This window comes from Vombatus ursinus, unplaced genomic scaffold (genome assembly GCF_900497805.2).
Source record: "Vombatus ursinus unplaced genomic scaffold, bare-nosed wombat genome assembly UNPS02014768.1, whole genome shotgun sequence".
NCBI classification, from domain to species: Eukaryota; Metazoa; Chordata; class Mammalia; order Diprotodontia; family Vombatidae; genus Vombatus; species Vombatus ursinus.
In genome coordinates, this window is record NW_020954546.1 from 35,324,415 (window position 1) to 35,336,205 (window position 11,791).

The window sequence follows — 11,791 nt, forward strand, 5'->3', positions numbered from 1 at the left end:
AGTAACAATTGACTGAAAGGTTCAGAAAATAGAAGATCCCATTATGCTTGTCTGGGTAAATTGTTTGTCAACTGTAAAAGAAAGAATTTGATTCAGTAGAGCAAAATGCTCTCCACCAACCAGGCATTTCCTACTTTCACCCTAAAATCTTTAAAAGACAAGTAAACAAAAATAACTTTGGCCCTAAGATCATTGTCATTATCAATCAAGGAATAAAATAGGGCAATGTATGCTTACCATTGATGTTTGCCCTTGTAATGGAGAATGCCCAGCATAAAGTCCAAATGGAAAAATACTTGTGTTCAAAAGATGGGGAGTATTTTGGGTTTTGTTTGGTAAGTTTGGGATCAATTAAAACCCAAGTTATGGGTCCAATTCCTTAATCATCTTCATTGTCTATCTGTGATGTGTGTGTGTGTGTGTGTGTGTGTGTGTGTGTGTGTATACACACTCACATTTAGGTATATGCACATATATGTATCAAACAGAAAAAATTGAATCTCTCTTGCATATAATTATACACATATACATACACACACAAACACTAATGGACCAGCTGTCCAATCAACTTCATATCTTAGTTTGGACAATAGGTGTTTTTTACACATTTGATCTTTTCTTCTTGAATAGTTAAGCTAATTTCTTATGAGTGATTTTGGATCTCATTTAGGAGCATCTAGAGAACTTCGTTATCTATGGAGAATCCTTCCATTTGGACTCCATAACAATGGCTCATACCTTTGGTGAGCATATGTCTCTCTGGTTTTATATTTTGCTTGATGTTAATAAATGAAGAGTCAAACAAAATTATCTTTGTTGCTGCATCTTTCAAATATTCTAATATTTTAACATATGAATGGGAAACACCTTGGAGGAGACTTTTTAAGGTGGCATTTCACTCTATTGAATCAAGTTCTTTATAGTCATTAAAGAGTAAGCGCAGTGGGATCTTCTGTTTCCTGTATCTTTTGGTTAATTGTGTGACTGTGGTCCCCCGTAGTATAACACCGATGAAAATTTTTCTTTCCCCTTCTCAGACCTTCATCAAGAAAGCCCTTTATTTGAACTCAGGTCCTCGTGACTCCAGGGCTGGTACGACATTTCTCTCTCTCTCTCTCTGTGTGTGTCTCTCTCTCTTTCTGTCTGTGTCTGTCTGTCTGTCTCTCTCTTTGTGAGGCAATTGGGGTTAAGTGACTTGCCCACAGTCACACAGCTAGTGAGTGTTACGTGTCTGAGGCTGTATTTGAACTCAGGTCCTCCTGACTCCAGGCCACCTAGCTGCCTCACATGTGGGAAAAAGACCCACATGTACAAAAGTATTTAAAGCAGCTCTTTCTGTGGTGGCAAAGAATTGGAAATTGAGGGGATGCCCATTAATTGGGGAATGGCTGAACAAGTTATGGTATATGAATGTTACGGAATAAAGACTTGTATGGACTGATGCTGAGTGAAATGAGCAGAACCAGGAGGATGTTGTGCAAAGTAACAGCCATGTTGTGTGATGGCTAACTTTGATAGACTTAGCTCTTCTCAGCAATGCAAGGATCTAAGATATCCCCAAAAGTCTCATGATAGAAAATGCTATCCACATCTAGAGAAAAAATTTGCTCTTTTTTTTTCTTCTGTTTTGTTTTGTTTCTTCTTTCTTGTGGTTCCTCCTATTGGTTCTAATTATTCTTTATAACATGGCTAATATGAAAATATGTTTAATGGGAAAAAAGAAAGCCCTTTATTTTTATAAAGATTTTGTAGAAATGGGGAAGTAGGCATAGTGGTAGTTGCTGACATTTTCTTGATAACCTTTTTTTGTGAACAATTTTTATTGAAGATTTTCATCATCTTTGAAAACAAAACACTGATGTACAATGACTGTCAGTGGGGTTTCCCCTTAGTTTATCACAAAGGCACAGTCCTTTCTCCTTTTGATCTAGATTTTCCTTTTCCTATTTGTACATAATTTCAAATGAGCCTAGCCTTGTAATTTATACAGCATGTTCTTCTACTTGTGAGATTCCAATTTTGTTGTCACTTAGAAATAGTGATTACTTTTACCTATTGTAGTATGAGTTTGCAGTGAGGCTTTGAGGCCAGAATTATAACTCACATGTTTTAGAATTTGTACAGAGTATGCATTTAATGGACAGAAGTAAATACATGAGGGGCAGCTAGGTGGCGCAGTGGATAAACACAGGCCCCGGGAGTCAGGAGGACCTGAGTGCAAATCTGGTCTCAGACCAGACCCTTGACACTAGCTGTGTGACCCTGGGCAAGTCACTTAATCCCATTGCCTAGGCCTCCCCCCCAAAAAAGAATTAAATACACAACATCAATTCCTGAAAATTTGGGATATTTCCCTCCTCCCCCAAAATTTCCCTGAGATACTATAATATTTTCCACTAATAGTTAAGGGGATGATGGGACTAGAGTATATATGACGAACTCTGCTAGTGTGGTAAAGGAGAAACTAGCCTACTTGAATATTAATGAAAAGTATGTCTTTGAGTCGAGAGCCAAAAAAAGATATCAGTAGAACAACTAAAACATAAAAGGGCTTATTTTAAATATAGCCATAACTTAAATACAAATCAAAATAAAGCCCACAGAGATTTATAAGTCTGAGGTTAGCATCTAATTGCCATACCACCATATCTCTACTCTGCAGCTTCCTCTGTGTATACAGCTACTTAATTTCCACAAAAAAATTTAATTTTTAAAATTTAAATTTAAGCCTGATTCTTGCTATGTTCGGACTTTCATCTAAGATGTTACCAAGATCATGATTAGAAATGATCTTTGGGAGTTAGCACATTTCTATCTAGTAGCAAAACACTGATACTGATCAATTCAAGGACATTAAATTAGTGTTATTGAGAATAAGGACTCAAATCTTTGAGTGTTTAAGAGAAATTGCAGTGAAGACTAGATTCTTTGTCCTTCCTTTCTTTGACTGGACTTAAGTAGAAAAGATTCATCATCTAGTTTGTGCTCAGGCGCTGCCTGGCTCACAGTTCATACAGAAAACCCATTTCTTGGATTAAGAAACTTCATCGTGAGACTTGAGATATAATGGTTTGGAAAATTTTCTTAGCTTCTCCTAGGCTTGAAGTTCACAACTCTGTAGGGAAGTGAGGGCCATTGGAGGCAGGTGAATTGGCCTTGGATATGGGATCTGATAATGCAATCCTATTTCAATTCTTGCTGCACATTCATCTATGCATTGTTTAGTTAGTTCTGAATCCGTAAGATTTTTGTTTTTCTGGAACAACATTCTGGCTTCGTTTATAATATACTGCTTGCTTTTCTCTGATGGTGTCTTCCATCTCCCCGATGCTGCATGCCACCTCCTTGCAGGCCTGAAAGCCTGCGGTCCAGGTTGAGAACTTCTTGTCATGTTGCTATTGTCATCTCTTACGCTCACACTGTGTCCATCACGCCTGCCCCGCCACCCACCCACAGTGCAGAGGAGAGGAGGGAGTGTCGGAAGTCCTGTGGAGCCCATGGAGACAGACCGGGGTCTGGCCCTGTACTTGATAGCCTTTTTAAAAAAATAGTAATAATACATATGCTTCATTAGTTAATGATTAGGATTAGTTAATGTTAGGAAGGCTCTGAGTACCCTGTTTGGATACCCTGTAGATGATTTATGGGAAAACATAGACAAGTGTTCCACAAGATTAGAAGGCATGAATGAATTGCAATCTATACCATTGGTAGGAATACCCACATTGATGATATCATAGGTCCATAGAAGAGGAACAAAATTTCATCGTTCATTTCAGCCACTGTGCTAACCTGTCAAGATCTTTCTGGATCCTGGCTCTCATCTAACATGTTAACTGAGCCTTCCAGGTTTGTATCATTTGCAGATTTCATGTGCATGCCATCTATGCTTCCATCTAAATCATTGATAAAAATGTTAAACAGCACAGGGTTAAATAGAAATCCCTAGGCATTCAACTAGAGACTGTCATCTAAGTTGATACTGACCCACTAATGACTTCTCTTTGGATTTTGTCATTCATCTAACTCCATATTCATGTAACTATACTAACATCTAATGCACATCTCTCCATCTTGTCTTAAAAGACAGCTTGAGAGATTTTGACTTACACTTTGCTGAAACTTGGATATTTTATGTCTATGAGATTTTCCTGATCTTCCAGACTAGGAACCCTGTCAAAAAGGGAAATGAAGTTAGACTGGCTTTTGGCCTATTACTGATGAAGCTATGCCAGCTCCTACTGATGAGTGTTTCCCTTTCTAAATTTCCAAAAAGGGAATTACGTTTTAGAATTTCATCATGAATTAAAGTCAAGTGTCTCAGTTTTTACAGATTTTGCCCTCTTAAGAAATTAGAATATTTGTACTCCTGCAGTCCTATAGCATTTACACAAGTTTTAAATGTTCACTGACAGTGGCTCAGCAATTAGGTCTACCAGTTCTTGACTTGAATTCATTCTCTTAAAATTTCTCATTCATTTTGGGTTTCAACTCCCTGTTACCCCACTTTTTACGTAGAGAAAACAGATGCAAAATAACTGAGTAGTTGTGCTTTCTATCTTATCATTACCTCTTATCATTGTCCCACTTACTGTGAACAGTGAATTCATCCTTCCTTTGAGCTTCCTCTTGAACTTTGTTGTCTTTAGCATTCACCTTCTGAGTTTGGTAATTCTAGACAACATTCTTAGAGGACCAGACCTCTTTTGTGTTTCTTTTCCATTACCTGTCCTTGCCTTCCCAGCCCTTAGCAGAGTGCTTGGCATATAATTGGCACTTTAAAAATGCTGACTGATTGATTTCTATCTTCTGTGCATGTCTTTGAAATAGTGTTATTATAATTTAAAAACTGAACCAAAACAAAAAAATAAAAGGAGTAAAATCTTAAATAAAATCCTTAAACTTTGTGGTCATTTATGTCCAATTCTTCATGACTCCATTTGGACTCCATTTTCTTGGCCAAAATATTGGAGTGGTTTGCCATTTCCTTCTCCAGCTCATTTGATAGATGAAGAAACTGAGGCAAGCAAGGTTAAGTGACTTGCCCAGGGTCACAATGCTAGGTCAGATTTGAATTCCGGTCTTCCTGATTCCAGGCCTGGTGCTCTTATCTACTGCACCACCTAGCCTAACAATGTGGAAACCAATGAACAAATAGCAAGCAAAGAATGTTTTTATTCGGCATCCTCTTCCATGAATATCTGAAGTTCTGTTGCCTCTGACTCTCTTTTTTCTTTGTTTCTCTCTCTCTGTCTCTCTCTCTCTCTCCTTCCCTATTTTCTTCCTTCTACTCATTAGCTCATCAGGATATGGTAGCTCTTATGGTCTTAGACATTCAAGAAGTCTGAGAGGCCTAGACACTTTGTGGCTGGGATTATAATGTCCCTAGATAACCAGAAAGCTGCATCAAGGAAACCAGGGAACCAGTCAGATCTGAGGGACCTAGCCTGTGTTGGCTGGGTAAATGGGGTATGGGAGTGGTCGGGTGGGGAGGAGGGGGAGAAAGCTGTGTCTGGAAGTCTGGGGCCAGTCAGGTTCCAGGGGAAGCTTTGGTTTTTTTTTTTGTTTGTTTGTTTGTTTTGTTTTTTAGGTAAAGCCTCCTCATATTGTGGATAGGAGGAAAGAAGATATGTCTGGGAAACCCTGGTCCTATCACATACCACCCATTGGTGGCAAGGTCCTAATGATCTTCTAAAGGACTTTCCAAGATTTAAATGCTTATAGGGCTTTTATTGGACAGTCTTCCTTGCAAAAGCAGTACTAAAATGTGGGGTGGGGGGATATAAAGGGGAGAGACAAAAAACCCCAAAATGTGGAGGGGAACAAAAACCAGAAATCCTAGGTCTTTCCTATCTCTTTCAGAAAGAACAAATCTCAAGTGTCACATTCTGGTCCATGTGATGCCAAATATTTTCAGTTCGTGATGGGTCTTCTAATTCAAGCTGTTCACAAGTGAACCAGAAAAGCACTAGGAAAATCAGAGTCATAGCGTAGATGATAACAACTCCAGAACAGTCAAAGAATGCTGCTCTTGATGTGAGGTGGTATCATATGGAATTTTAGTCCATGAAGTCTTACCTGTCCTTTCTCTGAACCTTTTAAAATCTGCTCTCTCATAATCTAGAGTTAGTGTTAGGCTGTTCCCAACATTCTTCTCCTCTATCACAAATACTGCGTGGTCATTTTCTTTCAGAGTTCTGATCATTAAATGATCTTTAAAACAAGTCAATCATTTACAAGCTTCTCAGTTTTGGTCAGAGAGAGAAAGATACTGTAGAAAAAACACTGACCTGGGTTCAAATCCTGCCTCTGATATTTACTTCCTGTGTAACCCTGGGCATGTCACTTAACCTTGTTGAGCCTCCTTTTTCTGATCTTTAAAACAAAAGGAATGGAATAGATGACTTGTAAGGTCCTTGCTTTTTTTTCTTTTTTTTTTTTTTTGGTAAGGTCCTTTCTAGCTCCAAATCTGTGATCCTATGAAGCTTTCCCAATAGTTGAAGTCACCCATTGCTACTAGGAGGTGAATGCTGGATAAATCTACATTATAATTTTGGACAAATAGCATTGCTACTGGATTTTGTGGCTCAGAAGTGAGTGTTTGGTTGTAATGGATTAATGATATCACTGATAAATACATTTGGTGGGGAGTGAGGTGGGATAGTAGTCCCCTGAGAATCTCCCAAAATTCGGTCTTTCTGGTTAACTCCCAGAGTAATCAACAACCCTAGGTTCAAGTTATTATGTGGGTCTGGACAAAAATCCTAGCACACAGGCCCCCAGTGGTGCATTTATCTTTAATAATCAGCCAGTTACATAATTAACTCAAAGTAAAGGCATTTACTAACATGGAACTAGGAACTAGTTATTAACTAACTAGCATTATTAGGAACATTTTCTAATTAGGAACAAGAGAAACACAACTTTCCCTCCTTAAACCTGGGGCCCATTCTTCCACCACTACAAACAGCATCAGGAGGAAGAATGTGCATAGTGTATACTAGTAGAGAAGAACATGTAGGGAACACACATGCCGAAGGTAATTCACACCTCCAGTCCTGCAGAGCCCCAGGGATCTTTTTCTTCTTGTGGTGTCCTTATGTTGCTGCCCCGGAAGACATGGCATAGCATCTCTTGGGGCAGGTTGGTAGCCAGGGCTAACTCTCTGAAGATTCACAAAACTTCTCCTGCCTTGTGCCTTGATTGACTGAGCCTACTGCTAGTTCAGTGCAGTATCTCCTACTGGGTAGATAGCTCCACTGAAGATGCTGTAGGTGATTGGGGAAAAAGGGAGGAGAGGAAACCTCTGCTGCCCTGGGGTAAACACCCAAGACAAAAGGCAAAGAAGGATTCCCTTTTAAGAACTGGGTTCTTTGGGGAGGGAGGGGAAGAAAAATTTAAAACTCAAAAGCTTATGGAAGTGATTGTGGATAATTCAAAATAAATTAATTAAAAAAAAACCAACAGGGTTTTTCCTCCAAAGCTGACTCTCTTCCTTCCTGACAGAAATGGCATTTCTCAGAACTATCTCCTGCTTCAACTGAAGAGCTAGACAGATATCTTGATATTTAAATATCAGCAGGGGTGTGGCCCATCCTTTGGCTAGCCATTGGCTAGGCATTCTTTAATTCCATCAAGCTGGGACTGAAGTACTTCTCCACATCTTGTAAAGGGGTAATAGGAGGGGGCAGCTAGGTGGCACAGTGGATAGAGCACCGGCCCTGGATTCAGGTGGACCTGAGTTCAAATCCAGCATCAGACACATAACATTTACTAGCTGTGTGACTCTGGGCAAGTCACTTAACCCCACTGCCTAGCCAAAAAAAAAAAAAAAAAAAAAGGGGGTAATAGGGTGCAGGGGTGGGGAACCTGCAGCCTCGAGGCCACAGGTGGCCCTTTAGGTCCTTTGACTGAATCCAAACTTCACAGAACAAATCCCCTTAATAAAAGGAAGGATTTGTTCTGTGAAGTTTAGATTCAGTCAAAAGGCTGCACTCGAGGACATAGCGGGCCACATGTGGCCTTGAGGCTGAAAGTGTCCCACATAGACACTTCATTTAATACTTTCACACCTTGCTGCCTCTTACCTTCTCTAATTTCATCACCTGAGCTGGGGGCGGGGGTGGGGGGTGGGGGGAATCAACTCACCAGTGTTGTCCTAGTCAACTTTCCCCATCAAACTGTTTTACATTGTTCTATAATTGTTTTGTTGCTAATTGTTTCATGTGTCTGAGCTTTGTCTCCCCTAAAAGACCATCAGTTTCTGGAATGAAGGAATCAATACTTCTTTTGTATCCTTGATTCTGCTTAGCCAGTGTTGAGCACATTAGTTGACACTAATCATGCCTTAGATAAAACTAGCTGTGCTGTTATGGGCAAGTCACTAAACCTCTCAGATCCAGTTCTCCCATATGTAAATTGGGGCTAATGTCATAGACTGAGAGTTTGTCTTTGCCTTAATGAGCATCCTCCAGTATGGTTGGATTCAGGTGCCCATAGACAGGAGATAAATCTCCTGGATGTGGAATTTTCTGGGAGAGGAGCCATGACTAGACACGGGAATTGTAGTAGTCAGTGACGACTTGGAAGAGGATATGATAGTCATAGGAGAGAGAGAGAGAAGGTAAAGGAAAAGAGATGAACAGGAAAAGTCAAATTTGAAGACAGAAAGCAGAAAAGAGAGGCTGCCACAATGAAGAGGGCAAGTGGATGATAGTGGCAAAATGTTGAAGACACAGGTGGAGGGGAGAAAGAAGTTGGATACAGTGCAATAATTCACAATACAAGCTCCAAATGGTACATAATTTAGACATAAAGAATGACATTATAAACAAAGCAGAAGAGTTTATAAGCAATTATCTATCAGATCTAAGGAAAGGAGAAGATATGACCAAAGGAGACAGAGGGGTCCATAGGAGGTAAAATGGACAATTTTTATTATATAAAATTTAAAAGTTTATGTGCAAGTAAAACCAATTCAGCTAAAATTAGAAAAGAAGCAGGAAGTTTTGTGGGAGGGGGGTGATCTTTGCAGCAAGTTTCTCTGGTAAAGTTTGCATTTCTAAGCTACATAGGGAAAGGATTCAAATTTATAAGAATAAGAACCATTTCCCAATTGATAAATAGTCAAGGGATATGAAAGGACAGTTTTCAGAGGAAGAAATTCAAGCTATCAATAGCCATATGAAAAAATGCTCTAAATCACTAATAGGGAAATGCAAATTAAAAAAAAAACTTTGAGGTACTACTTCATGCCCATCAAATTGTCAAAGAGGACAAAAAATGAAAATAAATCTCGGAGGAGTTGTGAGTAAATAGGTACATTAATGCACTGTTGGTGGAACTGTTCAGCCATTTTAGAAAGCAATTTGGAACTATGCCCTAAAAGCTATTTAACTGTGCATGCCATTTCACTCAGCAATACTACTACTAGGTCTATACCCCCAAAAAGATCAAAGAAAGAGGAAAAGAATCCTTATGGACAAAACTGTAGTAGCTCTTTTTGTGGTGGCAAAGAATTGGAAACTGAGGGAGGGGTACCTATCATTAATTGAGGGAATGACTGAACTAGTTGTAATATTTGGATGTGCTATAAAAAAATGATGAAGGAGATAGTTTCAGAGAAACCTGAGAAGACTTGTATGAACTGATCTAAAAATGAAGTGAGCAGAATCAGGAGAATAATTTATGTGACAGCAATAGTGTAAAGAAAAAAAATTTTGAAGCAGGAATTCTATCAACACAATGACTAATCACAATTCCAGAGGACTCATGATTAAACATGCTACCCACCTCCAAATAGAAAGCTGATAGATTCAGAGTACAGATTAAGGTTTATGGAATTTTGGACATGGACAATGTGGGAATTTGTTTTGTTTGATTATATCTGTTTTTAACGGGCTTTGTTTTTCTTGCTTTCTCAATGCTGTATTGGAGAGGGGAGAGTGGCTGGAAGGGAGATAATTTGGACTTAACAATAAAATGAAATTGAATTATTAAAAAAAAAGAAAAGGTGGACATGATGTCCTGAATCCTTTCTGGACCATGATAATGACTACACAGTTGAGTCATTTTCTAACCTATCCAGACGGAGTCTTAGGAAAGGTTCTAAGAATCAAAAGGCAACGTACTCTAAGCTTCCACAAGCTGTGAGTTAATGAAGTGACTTTGCCTACCTGTGACATCTGTAATTTAGAGGGATTGAAGGGAAATAACAGTATAATTACTCTGGAGGTGAGATTTCTACCTCTTTGCACCTGCATGCAGAGAATGTTTTATTATATGATCGCCTTTCTTGTTGTTTACAATTTCATGTTTTGGTTTTTTTTTTGTTTGTTTGTTTTAGGAAATTGGGGTTAAGTGACTTGCCCAGGGTCACACAGCTAGTGTCAGGTGTCTAGTCTGAGGCCGGATTGGAACTCAGGTCCTCCTGACTCTAGGGCCTGTACTCTATCCATTGTGCCACCTAGCTGCCCCTACCATTTCATGTTTTAATTAAATGTTTTGAGGGGCAGCTAAGTGGTGCAGTGGATAGAGCACTGGTCTTGGAGTCAGGAGGACCTGAGTTCAAATCCAGCCTCAAATCCAGGCTGCATGCGGGGCCAGGGGAGGAGGATCGACGGCTAGAGATGTACATGTGGCGGGGACCCTGGAGGTCACCTGGCCCTTGCTTTCCACCAAAGAGCAGGGGGCAGACACTTGACATTTACTAGCTGTGTGACCCTGGGCAAGTCACTTAACCCCATTGCCTAGCCAAAAAAAAAAAATTAATTAAATGTTTTGCTCTTGGGTTTATGGGTCTCTAATATGACTAACAATAAGGGTGGGGGGGTTCCATCCATGGGTTGAACAAATTATCTCAAAACCATCATTTTGGAACCTGGGTACTAAAACTCTACTGCTTGCCTTCCAAGGCAGCTAGGTGGTTCAGTAGCTAAAGTACCAGGCCTGGAGCCAGGAAGACCTGAATTCAAATGCAGCTTCATACATTTAACTACCTGTGTGACCCTGGGCAAATCACTTAACATCTGCTTGCCTCACTTTCCTCCAGTGTAAAATGAGGATAATGATGTCAATTACCTCACTGGGTTGATGTGAAAGCCAAATGAGATAATATTTGTGCCCAGCACATAGTAGGCACTAGGTACATACTCCATTCCCTTCCTCCTTAGTGGAAAGAGCATTTGACTTGGAGTCAGAAAAGATTTGGTTTTAAATCCTGATTCTGACATTTATTGGCCGTGTGACCAATTATTTATTGGCAAATTATTTAATGTCTCTCAGCCTCAGTTCTTCTATATAAAGAGGATTATAATACCTGAAATACATACCTCACGGGTCGTTTTGATGATCACATGAGAAAATGTATGTTAAGTGTTTTGAAAGCCTTAAAGCATTTGGCAAAGATGTTATTTTTATTCAGTAAGTACCTGTTAAGTTGAAGCTGAGTCCTAAAATTACATTCTATTCTATGCACTTCCTTCTTTCAGTTCTCTTCTCTGGGTTTCCCCATTGTCTCTGTCATCCTGTATCCCAGCACCAGTGCCTACCCAATGTCATGAATCCGGAGCCCATAGAGAACAATTCTGGGAAAGCATGGCTATCCCACTAACTCAGCTTCTCAGTCTCCATGTATTTTTCTGCCTCTGTCCTGTTTCTCTGTCTCTTTCTTCGTGGGTATGTTTTCTCCTCCTGTGTGTTTCTCTCTCTGCCTTTGTGCTTCCCACTCTGACGCTGCTTTAGCCATGTCTTGCCTGGAAGAACAGACCCTGCTGTGCCCGTCCTCCCCGAC

General features: G+C 39.7%; 1 protein-coding gene across 1 annotated transcript; it reads right to left on the reverse strand.

Moving 5' to 3' along the window:
* Positions 1-2,781: 2,781 nt before the first annotated feature.
* LOC114043298 (LYR motif-containing protein 1-like) lies at positions 2,782-4,809 on the reverse strand. The gene has a single exon (XM_027862377.1). It carries the CDS (start codon positions 3,569-3,571, stop codon positions 3,095-3,097), a length of 477 nt encoding a protein of 158 aa, XP_027718178.1. The 5' UTR covers positions 3,572-4,809; the 3' UTR covers positions 2,782-3,094.
* Positions 4,810-11,791: the final 6,982 nt, after the last annotated feature.

Excerpts from the sequence above, each read along its gene's own strand:
- LOC114043298 (XM_027862377.1), bottom strand. The coding sequence starts at position 3,571 with ATGAAGCATATGTATTATTACTATTTTTTTAAAAAGGCTATCAAGTAC.